At 50.6% G+C, this 26,332-nt stretch overlaps 2 protein-coding genes across 4 annotated transcripts in view; both read right to left on the bottom strand.

The window, feature by feature from the left end:
- Positions 1-589: 589 nt before the first annotated feature.
- Positions 590-19,343, bottom strand: LOC101621613 (polyamine-modulated factor 1). 3 transcript variants are annotated; one of them, XM_012733296.1, is made up of 6 exons: positions 19,162-19,237; positions 12,639-12,790; positions 5,248-5,353; positions 4,360-4,460; positions 2,797-2,992; positions 590-1,302 (listed from the first exon to the last, which is right to left on the bottom strand). In XM_012733296.1, the coding sequence occupies exons 2-6, from the start codon at positions 12,713-12,715 to the stop codon at positions 1,249-1,251; spliced, it is 534 nt and encodes a 177-aa protein (XP_012588750.1). In that variant the 5' UTR covers positions 12,716-12,790; positions 19,162-19,237; the 3' UTR covers positions 590-1,248. The 3 variants fall into 3 exon arrangements, with proteins under 3 accessions (XP_012588750.1, XP_012588752.1, XP_004693896.1); XM_012733298.1 differs by lacking the exon at positions 19,162-19,237 and adding an exon at positions 12,928-12,963; XM_004693839.2 differs by lacking the exon at positions 12,639-12,790 and having other exon boundaries at positions 713-1,302; positions 19,162-19,343.
- A 156-nt stretch (positions 19,344-19,499) lies between these two features.
- The window catches only part of SLC25A44 (solute carrier family 25, member 44), a 16,295-nt gene continuing 9,462 nt past the window's right edge, over positions 19,500-26,332 (bottom strand). The window contains exons 3-4 of the mRNA XM_004693838.2: positions 24,752-24,879; positions 19,500-22,026 (exon numbers count right to left, since the gene is read on the bottom strand). Coding sequence (XP_004693895.1) covers positions 21,835-22,026; positions 24,752-24,879 — 320 coding nt within the window. The 3' untranslated portion in view covers positions 19,500-21,834. The remainder of the gene's footprint in view (positions 22,027-24,751; positions 24,880-26,332) is intronic.

Here is a 26,332-nt window from a genome sequence, read left to right as displayed (position 1 = left end):
CCCAGCCAGACAGGGCAGGCCTGGTGTGGTGCTACCCAATGGCTCAGGCCTTGGAGGCAGGATAGAACAGGTTGGATTGGGCCGGGGCAGCACAAAGACAAAAGCCCAAGAGTGGTCAGGCTGGGTGTGAGCCTGCCTTTCGCACTGAGCAGGTCAGGGGCATGCCCCTTCCTGTGGCCCTCACAGGGCGATGGCATGTACCTCAGAGCTCCTTCCCACATGAGTCTCCTGCCCTCGCAGCCTCCCTAGTGCCAACAACTTGGCAACTTGTCCTCCAAGGGGCAGGACACCCGGCCTGAACCCTGTCCCCACAGAGAGCCACTATGCCTCACTCTCACCCTGATGCCCTGAATTGCCCCCGGCAGACCCGACACGCCACTCCTGTTTGTGTGAGCCCTCCCAATTCAGACCACCCTTTTACCCTCTGGTAATGAGGAAATACCTGTCCTGACTTTGGCTGACCCCCCATGCCTTGCTGGCCCTGTCTGGGAAGTGAGGCGCAGCTGTGAGGCCCGCCTGCTGCGAGGGGCCCTCTGCGTGTCGCCATGGAGACCGATCAGCAAGCGAGGAGAGAGGAGAGAAGAATGGGCCTGAAGGGACAGTGATCCCCCTGGCCTCCGGGATCCAGGGGTCCTGGTGTCTGTGACAGGGTTCTGGGCCTTCTGCACGTGGTGCCAGACAGCCCCACGATCTGCCCCTCCCGGAGGCTGTGAGAAGGCCGCCACTGAGAGCCGCCAGAGCTGGAGCATGGGAGCAGTCTTGGCCCGGGAGAGGACCAGGCAGAGGAAGCATCCTCACAGATTATAGTGTGGGGAGGAAGTTTATTTACGGATGTGGGGAGAACATGGCCCTTGGGCTGGCCAGCAAGGGGGCAATCATGGAAGCTGAAACCAGATGCCAAGAGCCAGGTCCTGGGGCGGCTCCAAGCCACAGGGCAAGCACATGCTTGAGGGGGCAGGTCACCTAGAGGAGAACAAGCAAGCAAGCGCCCATTCCTGGGAGGGAGTGGTAAGGGTCTTCCCGTAAGAAGAAAACGGGTAGATTCTGAAGGTCATGTCAATATGTGACTCTGAGGGCGCCCCAAAGCCACAGGGGCAGTGGCCTGCTCAGGCCTGGTCCTCCAGCAAGTTCCATCACTGCTTAGGGACGGGCCCAGCTGCAGCTGTTCCCAGAGGCAGCTCATCCCAGCCAGCATGCCGGCCACAGGCCCTTGACCTTAACTGCCCTCTGCTCCTAGGTCTGGCCTCCTCACTCAGGCTCCCGCAGCACGGCCAACAGTTCCTTCTGTTCTCTATGCAGAGCCTGAAATCAGCAGAACAAACACTGTGGTCCGCGAACATTCAAGCCAATCAAGCTGTCCTTGATTCCAAGCCGAGTTTCCCCTGAGGATGAAAGGGAAGGGGTCTGGAGCAAAAGCCCAGGCCCAGCAGGGCATGCTGGGAAGTCCCCCCCTGCTAAGCAGGAGTGATGGCAGTTTGGGTGCAGTGACCCTTCTAGGCTGAGCCTCCCCAGAGCAGAGCCCATCCTCAATTAGGGTCCCCCAGCTCCCCATGACCTACCCCTTCCCCATCTCAGGCCCCAATTTTCTTCAATTAAGCCTCTTTCCGCTGGGCTATCAATATTGAACTGTGATGAGAAAAGCTCTCTGCAGCTCCCCTACTGGAGTCTCATAACACAACCCGCAGACCCACTTCCAGCAGCAGCTGGGCCCCAGCTGTGGGGCGAGGTGTGGCTGTAGGAGCAGGGAGCTCTGGGCCCTTGACAGCAGATGACTTATTCAGAGCTGGTCTGGGGACGGTTACTGGACCAACAGAGAAGCCCTGTCTTGCTGGGGAGGGGTGATGGCCTGAAGGGGGTGGCATGGTGATGCAGAGCGGCACTTTGCTTGAGGGGTCAGCAGGGTGGACTTGAGCACCAAGACACAACAACTCTGCTGTGGAACCAGCCCCTCAAGACAGCACCGGGCCCTCCCGATCTGCAGCCACTGCAGCACAGGGAGCTGACCACATGGCGCAGCGGACCTCTCCTGGCTTGCCTGCTGCTCCCCTCAGCAGGGTATTTCATTACATCCACCTGTTCTACTCCCCATTCTGTCTCTGGTGAATCCTCTCACCACCACCACCCCCTCCCTGCCCCGGGCACCTCTGGCCTGTACCTCAGTTCTAGTGTGCATAAATAAATAAATCTTAAAAAAAAAAAAAAAAGCGCCAGGTTGAGGACTGTAAGGACCACGGTGTTTGTAGCTCAGCTCCCTGCTGCCGGGAGATGGCGGGGTGGGGAGCAGGCTCTGCCCTCCTCCCACACAGGATGGGCCTTGGTGAGCCAGGCGGCTGAGCTGACTGGTCTTGGGAAGAGAAGCCCAGCGCCCCGTCAGAACTGGGGCCCTCGGGCACAGGAGGGTCTGCCCCAAGAAGAGAGCTATCAGCTGTCGCTAAGCAGATAATGTGCCGGTCTCCAGACAGGTGGAAGAAGCCACGGTGTGCCACTGTCAAGCCCTCCTGGAAAGCCCCTTTGGAGCACATTTTGAGCCATAAGAAAGTATCTCATCTCTGCAGCCACACCTGCCACCTCGTCACCTGCCCGCTGACCCTCTGCCCCTTGGTTCCAAGAGACACCCAGGCCACTTTCAGAAATTAAATTCACCCTCCAAGGCCAGGCCGCGCAGAGGACGCAGTCTAGCAGTCCCTGGGGTGTGACACTGCAGAGGACGGTCAGCGGTCACACCGGGAGCGGCAGCGCGAGGACACGGGAGCAAGTGGCTGCCCTCCAGGGCCTCCTTTCTCTGCCGACACTCACCTGCCAGGCCTGCTGCTGCGCCCGGCTCTGCAGCTGCAGCTCCTCTAGCTGCTTGCGCCCGGCCACGATGGCATCTGCCAGCTGCCTGTTCTCCGCCTCTTGCTTCTGCACACGGCGCTGCAGGGCGTCCCGCTGCTGCAGGAAGTAGGGCAGCAAGGTGCTGCGCAGGTCCTTCTCTGGGACCCCGCTAGGGCGCCTGGGGCCATGGCAGATAGGACGGGAGGGGAGGACATGTGAGTGACGGCTTCATGTCAAGCCAGTGGGCACACGCCCCCTGGGTCTGAAGCTGGGCTGGCTTCCCAGGCCTCGGGGTGCTCCCGTCTGTCTCCAAGGCCCAGCTGCCTGGCCCCTGCGCTGCATGGGATCACTGACCTGCCCAGGAATCCACCGGCCTTCCCGCAGCCTTTCCCGCCTCAGACCCATTCTCTTCCTGCCCCGCCTCTACCATGCCAGGGCTAGAGGTCACTTTCCAACCCTGCCTGTCCCTGTGACCACCCGCCTTGCTGTGCATCCATGCCACCAGAATGCCAGCTGGAGCGATGAGGGCAGAATGAACCGTCTCAGGCCCAGACCTGGAGACGTGTTGGCTAACGTGGGCTGGTAAGGAAACAGTTGAGGGGAGGTGAGGTTAAGGGTTCCAAAAGCCCAGAGGGGAGAGATGGGTCAGTTCTGATGGGGAGTGGGTAGGTTCTTTTCAAAAAAATGTTTTTTCAGTTATGAAACTTAATCCTCTTGGGGCCTCCCTGTTGGAGTAAGCGGCACTATGTAGCTCTCCGCAGCCACTGCAGCACGAGTTCGATTCCCGCCCAGGGGAGTGGCCCACATGGCACAGCAGACCTCTCCTGACCCCCCGCTGCTCCCCTCAGCAGTGTACTTCATCAGCCTGTTCTGCTCCCCCAGTCTGTCTCTGGTGATTCCTCTCACACTCAATGCACCTCTGGCCTGCACCCCAGTTCTTGTGTGGATAAATAAATCTTTTAAAACAAATATATAGAACTTAACCCTCTTATGCACTAAAAATTGGAAACCACAGAAAAGGTAACTTCTTCCTGGCCTAGGAGCCTGTACTGACTGGGGAGGTCCTGTGGCCTCTACTCTCCACTCCTCGCCCTGGGTCCCCTCTGCCTGGGACACAGCAGACAGCCAAGCCACCCGCTAAAGTGTCATCCCCAGGAGAGGAGGGCTTTTGTGTCTTGCTCACTGCTGAATCTCTGGCATCTAAAATAGTTAATGGGAATATACTGGCTGCTCCCCAGGTATCTGCTGATGGACAAATGAATGAAAACCCAGGCCCCATCTGGCCTAAACAGTACAAGATTCCATCCAGACCCCCCGCCTCCCCCAGGCAGGTGGTCCTGAAATGAGCGCCCCCAGGAAGCTTTCCCTACCCTGCCCCCGCACCCAGGGGGGCCATGTTTCACTGGTTTGGACTACTGTTTGGTGTCTGTCCTGTCCACCTGTGTCTGTCACAGAGCCGCAAAATCAATCTCGTGCACACGGGTCCCTCATAAAGGCTCGTTCGAGATGCTGAAGTGCGGCCTCTTCCCCGTGAGCCCTTCTTACCAGGCTGGCTCCTTTCGATCTTTGCCTTCTTCTACAATTGTATCCAAGGCGTTCAAGACGGCTTCCAGATTCCCCTCCACTTTGATTTCAGAAATTTCCTCCTGAACAGGAGGGAGGAAATAACCAAGGATTCCAAATGAGCCCATGCAGAAAGACGCAAACCGCTAGCAGTGAGATTGGCTAATTTCTCTTCTGTTCTTTTACATGAATATTCCAGCTTTTCTACAGCACGTGAATTTTTCTTAAATGATATAATAGTTTATTTTTTACATCATTTTGTGCCTCAACGTGTGAATTTTATAGCTAAGAAAATCATAACGTGGAACACTTAAAAAGCCTACAGGGCATCTCCCTTCCTGCCCACCACCTCCGAATGCTCCAGCCATTCACTTGCGCACACCCAGGGCATCTTTTGCAGGTGTCACACGCGATTTGATGCTCAGTGGGCCCATTCTGGGGTGTAACAGCATAGAAATTTAACTCAGTAGAGAGGTCCCAGTTCCCCAGTCAGGAATAGGAGCCTCTCAGCTTTCATGCTCCCTATGGTGTATAGTTCCGCTGCATCCCACAAGCTGCCAAGGGCTCCCCCTGCCCTGACTACAGCAGATGTGGAGAGACAGAAGAGACCCGCCCTGTCCTCGGAGCTGCCCAGGGCAGTGGAGCAGACGGCACATAAACCCATAATTACGATGCAGCACAAGGAGTGATGGGGCATTTAAGACGCCCACAGCATGGCAGGGGAGGGGTGAGTGCCCACAGCCTGTTGGGCACGGAGGACAATTCTGGGGGTGAGGCCAAGGAGGGGCCCAGGGCCAGGTCCCTGCCCTCAGGACTGACAATCTGGAGATAGGACCCAATCTAAGGGGCCTGCTGGTTCTTGCCACTCACCCGGATGGATGTCTGCAACTGTGTTATCAGCTTGTTGTAGATCCGCTGTGTCATCTCAGGCTGCAACTGGTAGAAGCGCTTGTAACAGTCAGTGAATCTCTGGTAGCTGGAGAGAGGGAGAGACTCAGAGGTGGGTCGGCTCTTGCCTGGCACTGCTGCCTCTCTCATCACCGGACTCGAAGCCCAGTCTACTTCCTGCCCTGGATAGAGGCAGTGGATGCAGGATGTCTCCCTGCAGCTCCAGCCACCTGGGGTGGCTCAGTCCTCAGTCCCTTCTCAGGAGTACCCCACTGGAGTTCAGGGATTCCCCCCTCAGGATGAGTCATGATTAATTCAACCCCAGTTCTTAAACTTGACAGAGCACCAAGCCACCAGGAGGGCTTGTTACAATTCAGCTGGTTGGACCAGGGTCCCCCGTTTCTAACAAGCTGCTCGGCACACCACACTGAGACCCTCCGGTCACTCAGTCCCTTGGCAGGGCAATGGGACAGAGCGCATGGCCACAGGCGCTGGGGGTGGGTGCAGTGGTGGGGCATCCCTTTCTCTTAAAAATAGCTGCAGAGGGTCCTCCCTGGTGGCACAACAGGTTAAAGCGCAGCACTACAAACTGGCCACAGCCGCTTCTGTGAAAGTTCAATCCCCAACCCAGGAAGTGACCGACATGGCACAGCAGACCTCTCCTGGCCCACCTGCTGCTCCCTCAGCAGTGTACTTCGTCGATCTGCCTGTTCTGCTCCCCACTCTCTCTCTGGTGGATCCTCTCACCGCCCCTGCACCTCTAGCCTGCATCCCAATTCTGTGTGCATAAATAAATCTTTAAAAAAAAAAAAAGAGCGCGAGCGAGCTGCAGAGGAAGGAACTCTTTTTGAGGACGAGACTGTGTCCAGGTGATGCCTCCCAGCAACTAGGACCCTGGTCTGCAGTAGTCTACACCTTGAGGAGGCAGAGCAGAGAGACAAAATGGGGTGTCTGAGGGCACTGCCAGGCTGCCCAAAATACTATTATGGAGCCACCCTGAGCGGGAAGGATGGACACCCATATCCCTTCTTTTTAGGGACCCTAGGGTAAGCCCCCAAATGTAATACTATTATGGAGCCACCTTCCGGTTAGTGAGGTTGTGGATTTCTCTTATGCTTCAAGCCACTTAGAATCGGGTCTATCGTTTCTTGGCTCTTTGACTAAGATCAAGTGCATTATCTGTTCTCATCAGTTTAAAACCAAGTCTGTGGCTGGGGCAGCCCGAGCGCTATCCACGCACCCTCGAGGCTGGAGAAACCTGAGTGCTCACACACGCCCAGCGGCCACTCTTCTTGGACAAGACACTCAAGTAAGTCACACCAACTCTTTTGGCCACTTCCCCTCCCTCCTCTTTTTCTTCCTGCCTGCTCCTCGGGCCCTTCCCCTGCCCAGAGACTTGAGTCATTGTCCTGTGCGAGTGGCTTAGGGATGTCCCCTCCTGGAGCTTCTAGAGCAGCAGCAGCTGGTAGCAGCGGCACCCGTGGAGAGGGCTTTGAAAAGGGTCATGGGCTGAGAGTATCACGGGGCTCATCTTTAGGCTGGAGACAGGGTGTGTGTGTCAGTGAAGGCCTCTCTGGCGAAGGAAGCACCGCTCAAGTGAGCTACAGAGAACACGTCACCAGGGAGCCTTGAACACACGAAATCTCCCACCTACCCCCACTGTGGGGCTGTGTGGGCCGGGCTGGGGGTCCCTGGGCAACGGGAGGCAGGCTGGAGACTCCACAGTACCCACAGCACGGCCTGCAGCCTTGCAAAGGGAATCATGATCAGGCCCCTCTGTTCCCAAGGGTCTGCAGGCCTCCTACCCCCAAACAAAGGGTTTGAGACCCGCAGAGTGGGGGAGGGGTGTACAGGCACCCACTCACAGCAGTTCACGTAGGAACCTGCAAAATGCTCAGGAAATCCAAGAGTAAGTCATCAAGCAGTTGTTATTTTTATTATTAGTTATGAATGTTGTTATTGCATTTGGGGGCTTACCTAGGGTCCCTAAAAAGAAGGGATGTAGGTGCCCATCCTCCCCGCAGCAGGCCCCCAGACATCTGGCTGTCTTGCTGCTGCCCCACAAGCCACGCAGCCTGTGGCTATAGACAGGACATGTGACGCCAGGCCCGGAGAGCCTGGAATTGAAACTGGGTAATTGTGGCTTGAAACGAATTTGGTTTGGACATGGGAGATCCTGTTTCTCCTCCTGGCCAACTCAATAGGCTGAGGGCTGAGCCAGGCTCCCTCCTCATGGAGGCCACTGGCAGCAGAGGGGCAGTGTGGCAAGTTCTGCCTGCGGGAGCTATTCATGAGATTCTTCCTGTGCCCCACTGGCATTTGAGGATTCACTGAAAGTGAAGAACCCCCAAACACACATCGGCATATACACACACAAGACAGGGAGCTCAGGTCCCAAGGAGGTCCCTCAACAGGTCTCCGGGTGCCTAGGACAGGAAGGCAGTCAGAATGGAGGCCAAGTCAGCAAGCATGGAGGCAAGTGCGTCCTGCCCCTGCCTGGGGTGGCTGCCACACAGCACAGGGTGAGGGTGAGGCAGACCACAGATGTGACGCCCCCACACTGGATGCCGCCTCAGGAAGTTTACTTAACATCTGTCAACTCACACAAAGAAAAAGCCTTTTCCTTGTGATGAGAACACTCAGGATCTGCTCTTAACTGTCAGGGCTTAAATAAGGTTAAAAACTACACCTAGAGAGCCCTCCCTGGTGGAGCAGTGGGTTAAATAAAGCACAGCACTAAGAAGCTAAAGCCACTTCAGCCCTGGAGCTGACCCACACGGCGCGACAGACCTCTCCTGGCCCGCCTGCTGCTCCCCTCAGCAGTGTACTTCATCAGCCAGCCTGTTCTGCTCCCCACTCTGTCTCTGCTGAATCCTCTCACTGCCCCTGCACCTCTGGCCTGTACCCCACCTCTGTAAGCATAAATAAATCTTTAAAAAAAAAATAAAAACCACACCTGGATGTGGTATACAATGGAATATTACTCAGCAATCAAAAAGATGAACTCATGCCCTTTGCAGCAACATGGATGGAGCTGGAAGGCATCATGCTTAGTGAAATAAGCCAGAAGGAAAAAGAAAAATACGAGATGGTTTCACTCATAGCAGGAATATAAAGGACCAGGGAAGAAAATAATAATAATAATGAACAACTATATACGAGAGATATTTTATGGGGATGGAGTGGGGAATGGGCTCAAAAATGGGGGGGGGGAGTGCACTGGATTATGGTGATGGCACACGGGTGACTTGGTGATGGGAAGCCCATGGGGATTACAGCTAAAATGGAAAAAACGCACAAAATGATGTAAAAATAAACTATTATTAAAAAAAAAAAAAACTACGCCCCACTCCTGACCCAGCAGGTGGGAATAGGTATGGGAATGGGTAAGGCTGCGTAGGGACAAGGCCAGAACCCACCACCACAGCAGGAAGCCAGCCCAGCCTCAGGAAGGCAGAAGCAGAGGCCAGGGTATGTTTCTGTGTCAAGGGCCAAGATCAGACATCCCAGCAGAGAGCCAGTACAAACTGGTGCCCCAAGTTAGAAAGCCTGCTGCTGCTCTTAGTGGTGTATGATCAACAGCCCACCTTTGGGATTCTCCACTGTCTCTAGTGGATTCTTTCACCCCAGTGCCTCTGGCCTCACCCGGACATTTCTCCCCACACGAGTAACTTCCCATCACACTACACGGCAGTGTCGTCACACGGTGTACCAAGCCCCGGCTTACCTGTCTCCTAACTAGTAGTTTGCGGGTGTTGGCGCCCCTCTTCCAGTCCCCCTCCTATTGCTCCCGCCCTGTGACTCCTTCCCTGAGAACCAATGCAGACTTGGAAATGGCTCGAGTGCCACTGTGGGTTTCCTGCTTCCCCACATGCAGGAACAACGATGGACTCCAGAAGCATTCACAGCCATCGAAACTGCCGAGTTTGTCTTCTCACACAAGCTGCAATACCCTTTGTTGACAGGGCACCGTTGCAATGTCAACAGGTGTCCAGGGCACCCAGAATGGGACATGTTGCAGAACTGTCCCCTCACCACCTCCTCCTCTCTGCCCCAAGTCCTAGGGGGTGGGTGCTAAGAGAATCCCACACGGCCTCTCTGCCAAGTCCCTTTGGCCTTCCAAGAGTACATAGGGCCCCCAGCTATTAAGTGCACTGGAGCTCTGGGACAACTTATCTGTATTTTTCCCTGGATTAAGATCCTACCTCTACCACCAATCAACCAAATGCTTTTTTTTTTTTTTTTAAAGAAACCTCGTGGCCCAAGGGTTAAATCTCAGAACTATGAAGTTGTTGGCAGCCACTGGAGTGTAAGTTCAATCCCTGGCAAGGGAGCTGACCCGTATGGTGCCTGCTGTTCTCCTCAGCAGTGTATTTCAGTAGATTCACCTGTTCTGCTCCCCATTCTAGCCTGTACCGCAGCTCTTATATGCATAAATAAGTAAATCTTTTCAAAAAGATAAATGAAATAAATCTTAAAAAAAATAAAGAACTAGGCCAGAGGTGCAGGGGTGAGGACTCACCAGAGACAGAGTAGGGAACAGAACAGGCAGAGTGACGAAGTACACTGCTGAGGGGAGCAGCGGGCAGGACAGGAGAGGTCTGCCACACCTTGTGGGTCAGCTGCCTGACTGGGGATTGAACTCAGGCCACAGCAGTGATAGTGCTAAGATGTAACAACTAGGCTACCAGGGAGGCCCAACAAACAAGTGATCTTGGCCAACTTCTTTACCTCTGAAAGTCTCAGTCAAATGGGGACAATGCAGTAAATGAAGTGCCTAACTATACTGCACATTATTACGAGGATTTAACAAGGTTACAGCTATAAAGCATGAAGCACTGCGCTGAGCATATCAAAATGCTCCACATCAGCTATAATTACATATTACTATTCTCAGAATAGTCTCACAGCCCATCAGAAGTCAAGAACAGGCCAGTGATTTGGCTCAACAAAGTTGAGAATCTCCCTCCCTGAAGACAGGCACTCAATGAATGCATCTTGGCTGCAACTGAATATGCAGACACCAACCCCCCTGCAGGAAGAAGCAAGTGGCCTCCACTACAGAAAAAGGCCCCCAGGAGGGCTACATCTATCATCAATGAGAGGAACTTTTAGAAACCACATTTGCTGAGTTTCAAACAGACATGATTGTATTAGTTGATTTTAAGCTTTTTTTTTTTTCTCTCCAGAACACTTACCATTGTGATATCTGAGATACTTCACTGTTTTTGAGCTCACTGAAAAAGCACTTCATTTACTGCACTAAAAACGTACTGTAGAGCCCTCCCTGGTGGCGCAGCGGGTTAAAGCACAGCACTGAGAATCTAAAGCCGCTTCCGCATGAGTTCCATTCCCGCCTGCCCCGGAGGCGACCACATGGCGTGGCAGACCTCTCCTGACCCGCTTGCTGCTCCCTTCAGCAGTGTACTTCGTCGATCTGCCTGTTCTGTTCCCCACTCTGTCACTGGTGAAGCCTCTCACCGCCCCTGAGCCTCTGGCCTGTACCCCAGTTCTGTATGCACAAATAAATAAATCTTTAAAAAAAAAAAAAAACATACTGTAAACTGAGTTATCACTTCAGTCTAACTGAAATACACTGCCTTATTTAACTTTAACTTAACTTTATTTATTAACTTACCTTAACTTTATTTAAGTCAAGAATCAAGTTCTGGTGGTCTGTCAGTTCGCAGGTAAACTGCAGGTCACCAAGAGGAGAGGCACAGACAAGCAGCGAGCCCTGCCCGGCACAACCGAACACCAATTTCCGCACAGGCCACCAGAGGGCGCGTGGGGACCGGCACTTCGGTTCCGCTAAGCGGATGGTGGACAGGCAGCTCTGCCTGTGGTGACCAGGCAGGCTTTCTTTTCAAAAAACATTTCCCTTTGCAAAGTTGCAATGGCAGCATCTTCGGCTCGCTTAAATTTGTGCAAGCATCTTCTTTCCTTTTCCAAAAAACCTGTCCTTTTAAAATTAAATTATAACTAACGTTCATTCAGAATTGTTTTTCTGACCTCTTCTTACTTCTCTCAGTCCAATGAACACTTGGCGACCCAAGACTGAGAAGGGTAAATGGGAAAACTAGAAATGTTTCTTGATGAAAATAAGATGTCAGTGACTTTTATTTTTTAGATTGATTTATTTATGCATACAAGAACTGGGGTACAGGACAGGGGTGCAGGGGCGGTGAGTGGATTCACCAGAGACAGACTGGGGCACAGAACAGGCCGACTGACAAAGTACACTGTTGAGAGAGCAGCAGGCAGGTCAGGAGAGGTCTGCTGTGCCATGTGGGTCACCTCCAGGGTGGGGATTGAACTCGTGCTGCAGTGGCTGCCGATAGCTTCACAGTGCTGCGCTTTAACCCACTGTGCCACCAAGGAGGGCCCAACTTATCATTTTTTTAAGAAGTCTTAAAAATTAATCATGTTTTCAAGTTACTAGGTCTCAGGCTAATTTCACCTTTCATTGCTTGGATTCTTTGGAAAATACTCAGAATTTAGGACTGAGAATCTACAACTGTGATACATTTTGGGGGGGAGAGAGGAAGAGAAGAAACTTATTTGAAAACTATTAGTATTAAGGAAAAAATGCTTAGTAGGGTAATTAAATTAATTTATTCATCAGACAAACACTGAGCACTGACCCTATGCCAGCTGAGCTCAGTGGTACAAACCCAAAGATGAGAGCAGATCCCCATCCTCAAAGGGGTACCTTTTTTTTTTTTTATTATACAGATCAATCCCCAGGAGAAAGAGGATGGGCTGGCCAGGAGGGCCTCACAGGAGACTCAGGGAAGACTCCCTGGAGGAAGCACCATGAATGAAAAAAAGTGGGAGGGGCCAGTGGGCAGAAGCCAGAGCAGCTGTGAATAGCTTGTGGTGCAGGCCTGTGTGTGATGATGTGAACCTCCAGAGACTCCCCGACATTGCTCGGCACCAGGCGATGTTCTAAATGCTCTACCTATGGAGACATGTTTCATCTTCACAGTGACTCTGCGAGGCAGCTTCTAGTATCATCATCTCCACTTCTCAGCTGAGAGGCTCAGGTAGAGAGCAGCTTACCTGGGGTCACCAGTTGGGTGATGGTGGGGCTACCCCTGTGGGCCAGGCACTCTGTCCCCCAAGACACCCAGCCCACAGAGGGGTACATCAGCCAGGGCCAGGCACACAGACTCCTGTGTTGGACAGGAGGGGCTACAAATGCAGCTTTAGCAGGAGGGTACGATCGATTAGATTTGCACTTTGGGAAGCTCCTCAGACTTTGTGTGTGTGTGTGGGGGGGGGCGTTGGGAGGAAGCAGAGCAGAGCAGACGGCTGACACAGCGGGGGTGGCAGGAGGAAGGCAGCCTGGAACATGAAGAGAGAATCAGCACCTGGGGCTGAAGTTGCACACCACAGCGTGATGAGTCATCCCCACACTGGAGAAACGAATCACTGCAGCTGCACGCATACCGCATGTTTGGAGGGAAGATGTGTCCGAGGCGCTGTCTGGTCAGCACGGCTTATATATACACTACTCCTTTTCCTGTGAAGAACCATTTCCTATGAACACCAACGATTACTGCCACTAGTTTAAAACTAGTTCATGCATGTTTGCAACTAGCACTCTTCCCAGCCCACTGTTGGACACGGGCATTAGTAATTTACACAAGTCATACTCACCACAGCACATGCAGGCTGGAACACCCAACCCAGGCAGGCAGTGGCCCCTTGTGGCCAAGAACTCAGGCGCTGTCCCTGGCCATCTCCTCCTGCTCCCGCCGTCCCTCTGGACTGACTGAGACCCCATGGGCCTGCGGCCGGCTGCCTATGGCAGACCCCACTTCCTCTGATAAGTGCCAGTGGTCTTCCACCTGGGTCCCTCCAACATCTCTAAGCAGCTGGCTCTCTTGGTGGGTCTGACTCATGACAAAGCACAGAGACGTATGAGCTGCATCTGCTTACGTTAGCTAAAGTGCTGAATGACTGCTTCTCAGAAGCAGGAGGCTGTGAGGCTAGAAAAGAACGCTTTACTTTCAGAGTGAGGCAGGGGTCACATGGCAGGGCCCAGCAGGGCCAGGTTTCTGTCCTGCCACGTGAGGGTGGGGACTGGGGGGGAGCCTGTGCCTGAGCAGATCTGATCAAAGGGACTCACCTGGATGACCAGTGAGGCCTGAGTCTGCATCCACTGGGTCAGACAGCCCAGCAAGGCCAGACATTGTCCAGTCACTCTAGGTGTGTGAGATATTGTGTCCTCCTAGTTAAGCTAATATTTATCAAGAAAATATGCTGATTGTGGGGAAAATGGATCAGACAGCCCAGCAAGGCCAGACATTGTCCAGTCACTCTAGGTGTGTGAGATAGTGTCCTCCTAGTTAAGCTAATATTTATCAAGAAAATATGCTGATTGTGGGGAAAATCAATCTAAAGTCTAAAATATCCCTTTGTGAATAAATCAACATTTACTACTTAGAGACTCAGGTATAAGTACTTGGTCTTTGGGACTGAGGACTTTTAAGACTTGAGGGAAGGTCAAGTATTAGGCTGTTAGAAAAGTCATGTTGTATTTTTTCTGTTTTTCAAGCAAAAATTTGTTTCATGACTTTTCCAACAACCTAGTATTTTAATGTATCCTCAATGTCTGTGTTCATGCTTATTTACTGAGTCCTTTCTATGTGGAATTAATTGTTCCTTCTAAATCAAATGAGGGGACGGGTCGCCCAACAACTAGAAGCAGAAAGAGAAAATAGAAAAAGCGGCAGAAGTAGAAAGAGTGGGTGGCGGCACTCTGCAGAGTCTGCGTGCACAATGCACCTGCACTCACGAGCACCTGCAGCAACAGCCCAGCCTGCCTTGCCTTAGCCGGAGAAAGGGTGAAGATGAGGGGTGAATGGCCTCAGACGCTGTTTTAAGGAGCTGACCTTTGACTCTGGAAGCAACCCTGAGCAAATTAAACATTTTAAGCAGAAGGACATGCTCAAATTTGAGCTACAGACTGCAGGAAGGGCCAGGCTAAGGCAGGAGGGCCACCCTGGAGGTTGGTGCAACGATCCAGTGAGATGGTGACAGGCTGAACGGAAGGAGTTGTTCAGGAAAGGAGGAGGGTGAGGAGAAAGGCTAGATTCCACAGGGCTTGGTGGTTTACTGGAGGTGAGAAGCAAGGAGGGTGAATGAGGACTTCAAAATCTCTGGCCTAGTAAGTGGGTAAATAGTGAAATCCTATTTCCACCACTCTGAACTTGATGGTTCTATGGGACATCAAGTATTGATGTCTAGCAATATAGAGCGGGAGAGGAAGGTCTGAACTCAGGAGATGTGGCTTGGCAATCCTCATTCTTTCCAAAACTCCATACTGGGGTCTGTCGTGTAACAGGCACTGTGATGAACAGCCTGAGTGGCGTACAGAACGAAACTCTGTTCTCAAGGACCGTACATTTTATGAAGGGCGGACCACAAATATGCAGGAAGACAACAAAATTACACACAGAAGCTATACTTCTGTTGCCGGGCAGAATTATACCATGAAGGAAAAAGAGAAGGGGTCATGATAAGGAACAACTGTGGCTTTAGAGAGGGTCAGGGGAAATGGAGGAGAAACATTCCTGGTGAGACAAGTATCAAATGCAAATGCCCAGAGGCAGGAAAACTCCTGACAGTCGAGGAAAGGAAACCAGTATGACAGGGTATAGTTGGAGGCTGGGCAAGGGGCGTGGGCAAAGGACAGCCACTGGGGGTTTTCGGCGCCAGAAAGGGAGCAAATGGAAGTGAACATTCATGTGCAGAGTTGAAGTTAGAAAGGGGTAATGCTCATGGGTAAGGGGCAAGCAGATGAAGATAAGTCCAAGAAGAGGCAGCCAGTGAGGCAGAGGAGTAGAGAATGGTGTTGGGAGTCAAAGGAGAAATTTTCAAGACAGAGAAGTGGTTTTTAGAGTCCAATGCTTGTTACAAGGAAGCAAGTAGGATAAAGATGAAAAAAACATGCACAGAATTTAGCACAAGGAATATTAATGACCTTGAAAGGGATAATCTTGGAGGAAGGGTGGTGAACTGCTCTAAGCTGGGGACCACAATGGACATGGACTAGAGCCTGAAATGTGGCAACCTGAAGCCAAAGCCAGGATGCGAAGGGAAGGCAACTGAAGGGGAGGTAGCCCGCAGGTCAGAACCAAATTTACGGGCGCAGACACTCCTGTCCGGTGGCCTCAATGTTCTCTATGAACCAGGTATTGGGACCATTCGTTGAGGGGGTAGCGCAGCAGGAAATGAGCCAGAGAGATATTAACATTTTCTGTTTTTTTCTGATATTAACATTTTCAACAGCTGCCTGGGAGAAGGGGAGAGAAGTGCCTGGGCCACGGGGATCAGCAGCAACCCCAGGCCCCCACGCAGGGCGACGCCACTGCTCAGCTGCTCAGGGCACAGGGTGCACACCACCACCCTTGGGGGTTAGTGAGTTGGGAGAGAAGGGAGCATCGGTGGCCAGAAACAGAAGCGTGGCTGCTGCTCTATGAACCAACGGAACCCGCCCAAACTGATCACGATTTCATCCAGGACCGGTTTCTCTGCTCCAACTCTCAGTGGGGAGTGTTTCTTCCCATCATTCCAAACACCATCCTGAAGAGTCACATGCTCCCCAGTTCTGCTCCCCTTTCCCTCGAGTTTCACTCCAACCCAGTCTACTCACATCTGCTCACATCTGTCATCTACACCACATCTCTTACCTGCCATACAGCTGACGCTCCAGCCACAGGACTTTGGGCTGATAAGCTTTTCTAGGACACACAAAATGCTTTAGACTAAAAAAAAGCCAAACTTCGAAAATAAGAGCTCAAAGTCAAATTGGCAGTTATCTTAAATGAATACAAAATATAACATATGTCAACTATATGTTGCATATATATATGCAACTTTAATATAATTAGGTAAGAATTATATTTAATAGTGATATGGATGCTTCTCCCCTTGGAGGACCTTACTGATAAAGTTAACATCTAATAAAGATATTTTCTTCTTCAGTATAAAACTGATAAAGGATTACCCTTTAGAATATACCAGAATCCCAGCAAATCAAGATTAAAAACCCCTAATTAAAAAAAAAAACTTGAAAACAAGAACTGAAGGAAATGAATAAGCAGTTCACAGAAGCTGCAGTCAAATGACTAACAGGTATTTGAAGAAAATCTCCAAACGGGTGAGGAATTGGGGGGTATTAAAATTAAAACAATAATCAGATACCCCTTCATACCTGACAGAGGTGCAACTGCTAAAATGGTGGATACCCACTGATGTGGGAGACAGGACTGATCTGACAATACAGAGGGCGGTGTGAAGCCTCGCTTGGAGTCAGTGGTCCCCTCTGTTACAGATCCCAGAGGCATTCCAGCACTAGCCCAGGGCAGGATGCAAAGGGTCCCCACCCTTGCATAACTTGTGGAAGAGGGTGTCAGAGGCACCCAGGTGTCCAGGAGGCAGGATGGGTAAGTGCTGGATGCAGACCATAAAATGATAAGAAGCCCTGAGAAGCTCAAACCATGTTATAGTACATGGTTAGATTTTTTTTAATGGTGTTGAATGGATAAAAGACATGGAATGTAATTATCATTTATAGAAACTTAAGACATACCCAGATGAAACAACATTGTTTTAGAAGGTCACAAACATATTCACTGTCTTGCACGTTAAGACCCCAGGTCCCTCTCCTCCCTGCTCTCTTTTCCTTCACCCTGAGTGTTTGTGTGTTTGTTTTTTATGGCACTGGAGTATCTGCCCCAGGAGGCCAGGGACCTTGTCTGTCTTGATGACTGATGAATCTCTAGCTCCTAGAATAGCCCCTGGGACACTGCAGATGGTCAATAAATATCTGTAACAGAATAAATTAAAAAAACGGACATATAGCTAATAGAAAGTGAAAACTAAGAGGGGCAAGGGGGGCAAGTAGTAGCGATAAATATAAAGTTAAATAAGGCAAAGAAGGAATCTTGCCTAGATACGTAATGGTGGTGTCATGACTGATATCAAATATATATTTAAGTATAATTAGAAATTATTATAAATTATTTTATCACTATCAAAATTATTTGTCAAATGGTAAGAATGCCATCACCTGCCTGTCCCTCCTCCTCTGATCTTGCTGTCCCACAGATCACTATGTTGCAGTCAAGAAGGCCTTTGCCAATTCCTAGGCTACTCTTACCATTTCAAGACCTTTGCACAAGTGGTTCCTTTGCCTACATTTTCCCTTAGTTCTTTCTTCAAATAGTCAGTTCCTTGTCATTCTTCAAATTTCAGCTCAGTATCACTTCCTCAGAAGGGATTCCCCTAACCCTGCTATTTGGTACTTTACTTTCCCCCAAGTTGCGATGACATCATTTGTTCATTATCTTGCCAAGTTCTAGGATACTTTACTCAGGGATCTTGTCTACTGTAAAGTATGCCCAGCACCTGTCAGAGTAGGCACTCAAATATTTGCTGAGTGAGGTGATCGATCTTAAGGTATATGTAGGACAGGTCTTACAATAAAACCAGAAGGGGGCCTCCCTATTGGCTTAGGGCTTTAGCTCAGCGCTATCACTGCTAAGGCCTGAATTTCATTCCCTGCCAGGGAGCTGACCACATGGCACAACAGACCTCTCCTGTCTCCCCATCTGCTCTCTTCCCAGAGTATTTCAGCCTGTTTTGTTCCCTACTTTGTCTCTGATGAATCCTCTCACTCCCTCCCAGGCTCCCTTGACCTCTGGCCTATACCCTATACCTTATATCCAAACGGAATAAAATCTTATTAAAAAAAAAAAACAAAAAACAGAAGGGAAGACAATTAGGAGAAAACAGGAGTCTTGATGAGGTCAAAGAACTGGGGCGAAAGGGTGGGTAGAAGGGGCTAGAAGAGGCTGTGGTCAATACACCACCTCCATGGAAATGCTGTTAAGTGGTTAATGTGCTGGGATGAGGGGATCATAGGCAAAATTATTCCTTTAACGTGTCCAATATTGTTACAATATTGTTCATCTAAAATAAAAATTAAACAGGAAGTGTTTCTGTGGTAACAGTCATTCCACCACCCAGTTAAAGAAGGCATTACCCATAAAAAGAACTAAAACCAGGCCCGCCCTGGTGGGGCAACGGGTTAAAGCGCATCACTATGAATCTATGGCTGCTGCACAGTTGATCCCCTGCCAGGGAGTTGACCTACATGGCGCAGCAGAGCTCTGCTGTCTCGCCTGCTCTTGCCCTCACCCTCAGCAGAGTGTTTCAGTACATCTGCCTGTAGTGCTCTCGTCTGTCTCTGATGAATCCTGCCTCCACGCCCCGCCCTTCTGGCCCTTACCCCAGCTCTTGTATGCTAAGTAAATAAATCTAAAAGAAAAACCCAACCCAACCCAATGCTTTCTGTGTAGCAAGCACTGTTCTAAGCACTTACGTGTATTTATTCATTTAATTTTCTTTTATATTCTCAAATGTTTATTAGGAAAAGGAGACTGAAAAAAGACCTGCGTAAACACAGATGGAGTCTTGCGAGGAGAGCCGCTATTCATTTCATTTCCAAAACGCCCCTATGGCAAGGGTGCCACAGTTCCATTTCACTCTGATCTCGCAGGCACTGCTCAGGCAGGGATCTGAGCCTTGAGCTAACTCCGGAGCCCGTGTCTTCCCTGCCGCCTGGAGTTTCGGTAGAAACCGGCTAGCCAGGACACCCGGCTAGCGGTCCCGGGTTACCTGGGCGGTGAGCGTCACCTGACTTCCGGCAAGGGCTGTCCCAAACGCGGCCGGTAACCGCAGCGCGAGGCACGTGGGCGGCGCGGCCCGGCCGCCGCCAGGTCTCGCGCCCTGGACTCCGGAGGGACAGCTCACCCCGTCGCCTCTCGCCCCAGCCAACCTCCTGCGGGAGTTGCCCGCGGATTGGCTTCCTCCTCCACCTACCTCCCCGCGGCGACCAGCTTCTGGAGAAAAGTGTCCACCATGGTGTCCAGCAGCTTCACCCTCGAAACGGCAGCGCTACAGGGCACAGATTCCGGGGACGAGGCCTCAGGCCCTTTTCCTTCACGCTCGCCACCTACATCGACGCGGCTCGCTTCGGCCATGTTGACGTCGAACCGCCAATTCAGAGCGGCCCCACCGGCCCGCCCACCGGAGCCCCCGATTGGCCGCTGCGGAGTGTCTATCATCGAGCCCGCGGGAAGAGGAGGGGCCGCCCGAGGTTCTGCAGCGCCGACTTGCTGGCCCACCGGACGAAAGGAGCGCAAGCCGAAGCTCAGGGCTCAATAAAAATTTTTAATTACATTTCATAGACTTCTTACAGTGCAGTAGTGAATGTTTTCTGTTATTTATCACAAGAGTCCACTTTATCAAATGTTTACTACAGCTGCATTTTCATTCCCCAGTCCCTCAACAGTTGAGGCTTCCCGGCTGTGCAGCTTCCCAGAAGTTTCTCCTGTTTTTGCTAGGAGCCAATAATACATAGCAATCATCCCAGCTGATCCAGTCTAAGGTCCTGGGAAAAAGGAAGCCCCCTGTCCCAACCCCACCATGGCACTTTAACCCAAGCATACTCCCTAAACTATTAAATGGAAAGGAAGGGGTCAGGAGTCCCTTTCGTTATTTACACATCCTTTAAAAGTGTGCATGGGAGGGGGGTGAAAGTCTGTTTAATACTGTAGAAGAAAGTAAAACAGAAGGAAAGGAGTCTGGAAGGGAAGAAACACAACACATGGAAACAGGGCCTAGCTCCTGGTTTGTGATACTTTGCCACTATGAGGAAGGACTAGACAGTTTCTAGGGAGGGGAAGGTATGGAGCTGAAGAAATTGGTCTCCAAAGGTCTCATCAGTTAAGTTTAAAGAGGAAGATGGGGGGCTTTGGCTTCCATTATATCATGATTCTTATGGTTAAGGGGTGACTGACAGGCAGGGAAGATTCAGAATGATCTGTGGGTCTAATCTTTGGATGAACACATGTGAATAGAAATTGGAGGGCTCTTAAAATGCAAGGGACAAATAGAATTTGAAAATCATGATAAGTGAAAGGGACAATACCTCTCAAAGATAAGGGACCCAGGCAGGCAGCGGGGTGGTGAAGCCAGAGTAACATGGGTTTCAGCTTCTGATCTGGCAGGTGACAGAATGTGGGGTCACCGTAAGAAATATCAAGGTAGCTAGCACCTTTCAAATTGGCACCATGGCCTTTCCCAGGGGGTGGGACCAATAAGGTTTGAAGGCTCAGCTAAGCCAAATGTCTCAAGTAGAAATGCAGAGTTTGACATGCCCTCCTCTCATTCCACTTACTGCACCTCTCTCTCCTAGGACACAGACTTGGAGGAGGAGGTGGGGAGTAGCCAGGAGGATGAGAAAGGGAAGAAGGAGCGCTCATCTCGCTCCTGAGAGCTTCCACAGATAATCTCGGCAGTATCAGGCTGGTAAATGCAGTGGTCTTGGTCTTGAGTGACTTCCTGATCTGCTCTTTTTTCTTCCAAGCATCCCTCCAGAGGGTACCGTGACTAGAATGGCTCTTCACAGTAGGGAGAAGAAAAACAGACACATTCCACATTTCAGGGATTCCCATTGTGAAGCATGTTTCCAGGAGGCCAAGTGATTGTGTCTGTCGAGTGGCTGGGCTGAGACCCCCCAAGCCCTCTCCTAGGCTAGGCTCACTGGTCTGGGGAGATGCACACTTACCCTCTTGGCATTTTTTAATCCAATTACTTGTGACCTGACTCTTCAGGGTTGTGCTCCATGGCCAGTGTGCCCCAGACTATGTCCACCACTCTTATCACATGGGCCAAGGGAAACTAACAGCTTATATTGTCCTGGGGCTGCTTGAACTAAAGGGAAAATGGAGGAACAAGGAACAGGGATTGAGGGAAAAGCTATATTACATTTTTCCACATGTCTGAGGGAGGGGTGTGCTCTGACTGCAGGACTGGGTGTTTTAGCAGGAGTACGACAAGTAGCCTAGTTCACAGATGTTAAAAAATATCCACAAAATTAAGTATCAACATTTCTCCCCAACCTAGTACCTCTTCAAAGAGAGGACTAGTGTTCTAGAGAACTAGAAGTTTGTGCTGCTATTACTCCCTGTGCAAAAGTACCTGGCACCTTGCCTCCAATGACAGGGAGAAACTGATGGGCATCTCAGTCACAAAATAAAAATGACCAAGCCTAAGAGATGAAGCAGGATGGGATGCTTGGAAACCTGGCTGGGAGCCCCAGAGGAAGAACCAGCGGTAGTCAGCAAGCTCTATGTACAGCTCTTTTCAGGATCTGAGGGATATAGCTGGCATCGGAAGAAATGTGAACAGGGCAGGTAGAGTGGGGGCCGGTGGGGGACCAGGTGGGTTTCCTTACAGCAGGACTGAGGACTCAGGACTGAGTGTGTGTGGGGGGGCAGTTTGACAAGAGAATGAAAAATGAGGGCAAGAATCCAGGTATGGAACCTCTTCCACAAGAGCAGTTCCAAGTCTCTGTCCCAGTCCCAGACAACCCATCTGGCCCAAGACAGGGCTAGGTCAGTAGTGGGGACACTGGAGAAGGTACTCTCCTCCCCACTCTGCCCCTGACCCAGGCAGTGTTGGGAAGCAACAGGCTTCTCCCCATCACTGTTACCAGTGTCTCGAGTCCACCAGCTCAGGTCGAAGGCTGAGTTTCTTGAGGCTCTCGTAGCCCACCACAATGACAATGGTGGAGGGTGTGGCTGAGATGATTCTGGCTGACAGGCCCTTCATGAGGCCCCAAGGACCTTCTTCTGCCATCAGCTGTCTGAAAGTCAGGATGATGGAGTTCTTGCCCTCAACCTGCAAAAGTTAGCACATTGGAGGGCCGCGGCCTGCACTCAGAGCCCCTCTGCACAATCTCCCTCTGCCTTAGGCTGGCGTGGGAAAAGCAGTCAGAGGACAGTACCACGCAGTGAGTGCAGGTGGACTCTGGTGCACACTGCCTGGGCTGCAATTCTGCTCCCTAAGCTATTTAATTCTTTGCACTCAGTTTCCTCAAATATAAAACAGTGATAACTGAACGCATTATGAGCAGTAAAAAAAAAAAAAAAATTCTTGGGTCCTCTCTGGTGGCACAATGGGTTAAAGCCCAGCACTATGAAGCTCTCTGCAGCCACTACAGGTGGGTTTGATCCCCAGCCACGGAGGTGACCCACATGGCATGGCAGACCTTACCTGTCTCGCCCGCTGCTCCCCTTCAGTCAATCTACCTGTTCTGGTCCCTACTCTGTCTTTGGTGAATCCTCTCACCCACCCCGTACCTCTGGCCTGTATCCCAGTTCTTACATGCATAAATATGTAAATCTTTAAAAAGCAAATTCTTAAATAAGAAAATAGCATCCTATAGACAATAAGTGCTGAATAAATGTTAGCTACTGTTTAATTGTCAGCAGGGAAGCACACAGCATGAGTCTTTGGCCTGAGAGATTCTCTGGTCTTGGAAAGGCTGGATTACACCATCTGTAAGGTCCTCTGCAGCTCTCCCAAACTGTGATTTTGATTCTATTTGTTTCAATCCCTCTGAAACTCCACAGCTAGAGCCTCCCCTCCAGCCCTGCTGTCTTCCAATCACCCTGTGGCCTCTCTTTCCTATGATGCTGGAAGCCTTGCTAAGGTAACTCGCCCCTCTTCTCTCTGAACATCCTGCCACCAAACTACACCTTTACAGATGTCCTCGCTGGCCCCATGCAGGACAGATGCACTCCCTGTCCAACCTCCCCATCCGCTGTGGGCTTCTCCGTGGTGTTCCATGTCTCCCAGCACCCTTCAGCACCCTCCTCCTCAACACTCTCATCGCCACCTGTACTCGCCAACCCTCACATTCATCCACAGCAACACTGGGGTCCCCAACTATGCCTCCGCTCTCCACGTGCACTTTGTCTCCTCACGCCTAGGAAGCCCTCGAAATAGAGGCCTGTCTTTGCCCTTGGATCCTCTGCTCTAAACACCCAGACAGGCCTAGGAGACAATGCGGACAGAACCTGTGCATTTATTATTTGCAAACCAATCTGGTATCCATGTATTCATTTTTAAATGGAGGGCGCGGGAAGGGATCAGGCAGGTCTCTCTTAGGGATAAAAATAACTAGATTTACGTGCTACCTCCATCCCATCATCCTGGTACCAGGGAATCTGACCTCACCTCCAACTTGTTATTTTCCTCAGGCCTCCCTGGTGGCCTAGGGGTTACATTTCCAGTACTAAACCTGCTACTGCCTTAGTTCGATCCCCGGCCAGGGAGGTGACGACCCACATACAATGCAGCAGACCTCTCTTGTCACCTACTGTTCCCCTTCGCACTGTATTACTTTTTTTTTTTTAAGGTTTATTTATTTATGTTTACAAGAACTGGGGTGTAGGCCAGAGGTAGGGGGGCAGTGAGAGAATCCAACAGAGACAGAGTAGGGAGCAGAATAGGAAGATGTACTGAAATATATTCTCAGCAGGGTATTTCAGTAAATTTGCTCCCCGCTCTGTCTCTGGTGACTCTCCTCACCCCCATACCTCTAGCCTATACCCCAGTTCTACATAAAAATAAATCAATAAAATCTTAAAAAAAAAGTTATTTTCCTTCCTTGCTTTCATCACAACCAATGACCCCACTGGCTGGAACATCTTTCATCCTAACCTTTCCTCTTAAGCTGCCCAAATCAGACATTAAAGACTCCCCTCACCCTCACGTATGGTACAATTTACCACTTATATATATTATACATCATCATTCTAAGTTCCTGGGTCCTTGAGCTGACTGAAGGTAGGGAATATAATTTCTGTTAGTATTTTTGCTGAGTCCACACAGCACAATTCAAGGACAGTCACTCTCATTGTCTGAGAGACTCCACAGTCTACTGGAGAAACCAAATAAACTTCAAAATTGAAATGAAATAGGTGTTTCTAGTAATCACAAACCTACAAGGTAGGGTCACCCTGGGGGCACACGGGGTTAAATCTCGGCACTATGAAGCTATCAGCAGCCACTGCAGCCGAAGTGTGACCCATAGGGCACAACAGACCTCTCCTGACCCATGTGGCTGTTCCCCTCAGCAGTGTATTTCAGTAAATTCACCTGTTCTGCTCCCCACTCTGTCTCTGGTGAATCTTCTCTCCACTCCCTTAACAGCTCTGGCCTGTTCCCCAGTTCTTGTATGCATAAATAAATCAATCTTAAAACAAAAAATTACAAGCTAAGAAAAGGTGACTAGCAGGCTGTGCTAACAGGACTAAAGACTGGAAGGAACTAGTAAGAATTCTTAGACACAGTCAAGTAAAGGAGCAGAGGCCTGCAAAGTAGCAGGATGAGAGAAACATTCTAGGTGTTCCCAAAGTGCCCTGCTAGTTTCTGTAAATGGCAACGGTAATTGCAGGAAGGAGCTTGGATGACCAGAACAAAGCTGACTGGACTAGAGGGCCATGGACTAGAGGGCCATAAAGAGGGTAGGAGACAAGGGGGTGGGGGGTGGTACCCGAAGACCAAACATTTCTAATGGCTAATCTGAGAGGAAGGTGGGGGAAGAAACTGGTCTTACCTGCACTCGGGTTCGGATCACATCCATGGGGTTGGTGAGGATGGAAGCAGTGGCTGCAGCCAGAGGCCCAGAGATGGCTTGAAAGACAATGTGAGGGCACTCCTTAGGGCAGAGGTGCGAGAGCTGCTCTGGAATCAGAGGACAGACACTGTCTCAGGATGTGAGGTATCACCCTGGCCAGCCTCACGCTGTTTCTACCAGTTGGCCTTCCCCTGAGAACAGATCCTCCTTCCTTAACCACCTGAGACCCTGGTTTTTCTTTTCTCTGCTTCCATCTGAACCAACAAAAATTACAAATCTAAGCTCCTGTACAGAAGTCATCTCTGTCATATCACACTTTGAACAGGACAAGACTACTCTGGAGAGGGGGATTTCAAAATCACTCTGCTTGCTGATGGCTTTAATCTGACAGAAATTCTGGTTTAGGAGCTGTGGTGCAGGGGTTAAAGATAGTGCTATCAAGCTATGGCCAGCCACTGCAGCCTGAGAACGATTCTCAACCAGGGAGCTGCCCCACATGGCACAAAAGACCTTCCTGTCTCGCCCGCTGCTCCCCTCAGCAGTGTACTTTAGTCCATCTGCCTGTTCTGCTCCCCACTCTGTCTCTGGTGAATCCTCTCACCACCCCCTACAAACACACACCTCTGGTCTATACCACAGTTCTTCTATGCAAAAATAAATAAAAAAAAATTAAAATTAAAAGAAAAAATCATCTCCTACAGTGAGAACTTTTTTCCCCAGTCCATATCAAGAAAGAAAAATTCCTTTTGCAAAATAGTACAGATTTGCCATTCCTAGTATCAAATTTTTGCTTTACCCTCTCTCTCTGAAGGTAAAAGACAAAAAGTTCATTATGCCTGATCCTCTCAACTCCCTTCAAAGCCTTAGAAATTTATACTCTGTACTGAGGGGAAACAAGTAAAAATCAAATTGTGTAGGGCCCTCTCTGTTGACACAACGGATTAAAGCACAGCACTACAAAGCTGGCCACAGCCGCTTCAGCACGGGTTCCATCCCTGGACAGGGAGGTGCCCACATGGCAAGACAGACCTCTCCCGTCTTGCCGCTGCTCCCCTCATCAGTGTACTTCATCAATCTGCCTGTTCTCCCCTCTCTGTCTCTGGTGAATCATCTCGCCACCCCTGCACTTCTGGCCTGTACCCAAGTTCTGTATGCACAAGTAAATCTTGAAAACAAACAAACGTGTAACCATGTTAGGAGATGATGTGTGCTAGCTAGGCATAAAGATAAAACGGGAAATGGAAAATAGGAGAACAGCAAGGGTGAAGGTGACTACCCTAAAGAAGAGTAGTGAAAGTCCTTTTCAAGAAGATGAAATTTGGGGCCCTCCCTGGTGGCGCAGGGAATTAAAGCACTGCACTGAGAAGCTAAAGCCACTTTACCATGAGTTCGATCCCCACCCGCCCCGGAGGTGACCACATGGCGCCGCAGACCTCTCCTGACCCGCCCGCTGCTCCCCTCAGCAGTGTACCTCGTTGATCTGCCTGTTCGGCTCCCCACTCTGTCTCTGGAGATTCCTCTCACCAGCCCTGCACCTCTGGCCTGTACCCCAGTTCTGTA

Source organism: Condylura cristata, unplaced genomic scaffold (assembly GCF_000260355.1).
Source record: "Condylura cristata isolate star-nosed mole 26May11 unplaced genomic scaffold, ConCri1.0 scaffold00040, whole genome shotgun sequence".
NCBI lineage: Eukaryota > Metazoa > Chordata > Mammalia > Eulipotyphla > Talpidae > Condylura > Condylura cristata.
The sequence above is the reverse complement of the archived record's forward strand: the minus strand, read 5'-3'. Positions and strand labels throughout refer to the sequence as shown.

Coding starts and splice junctions, on each gene's coding strand:
- LOC101621613 (XM_004693839.2), bottom strand. CDS start 19,322: ATGGCCGAAGCGAGCCGCGTCGATGTAGGTGGCGAGCGTGAAGGAAAA. Junction 4,461..5,247: donor AGTTGCAGACATCCATCCGG/GTGAGTGGCAAG, acceptor CCTCCTGTTCAG/GAGGAAATTTCTGAAATCAA. Junction 2,993..4,359: donor GATCGAAAGGAGCCAGCCTG/GTAAGAAGGGCT, acceptor CCATGGCCCCAG/GCGCCCTAGCGGGGTCCCAG.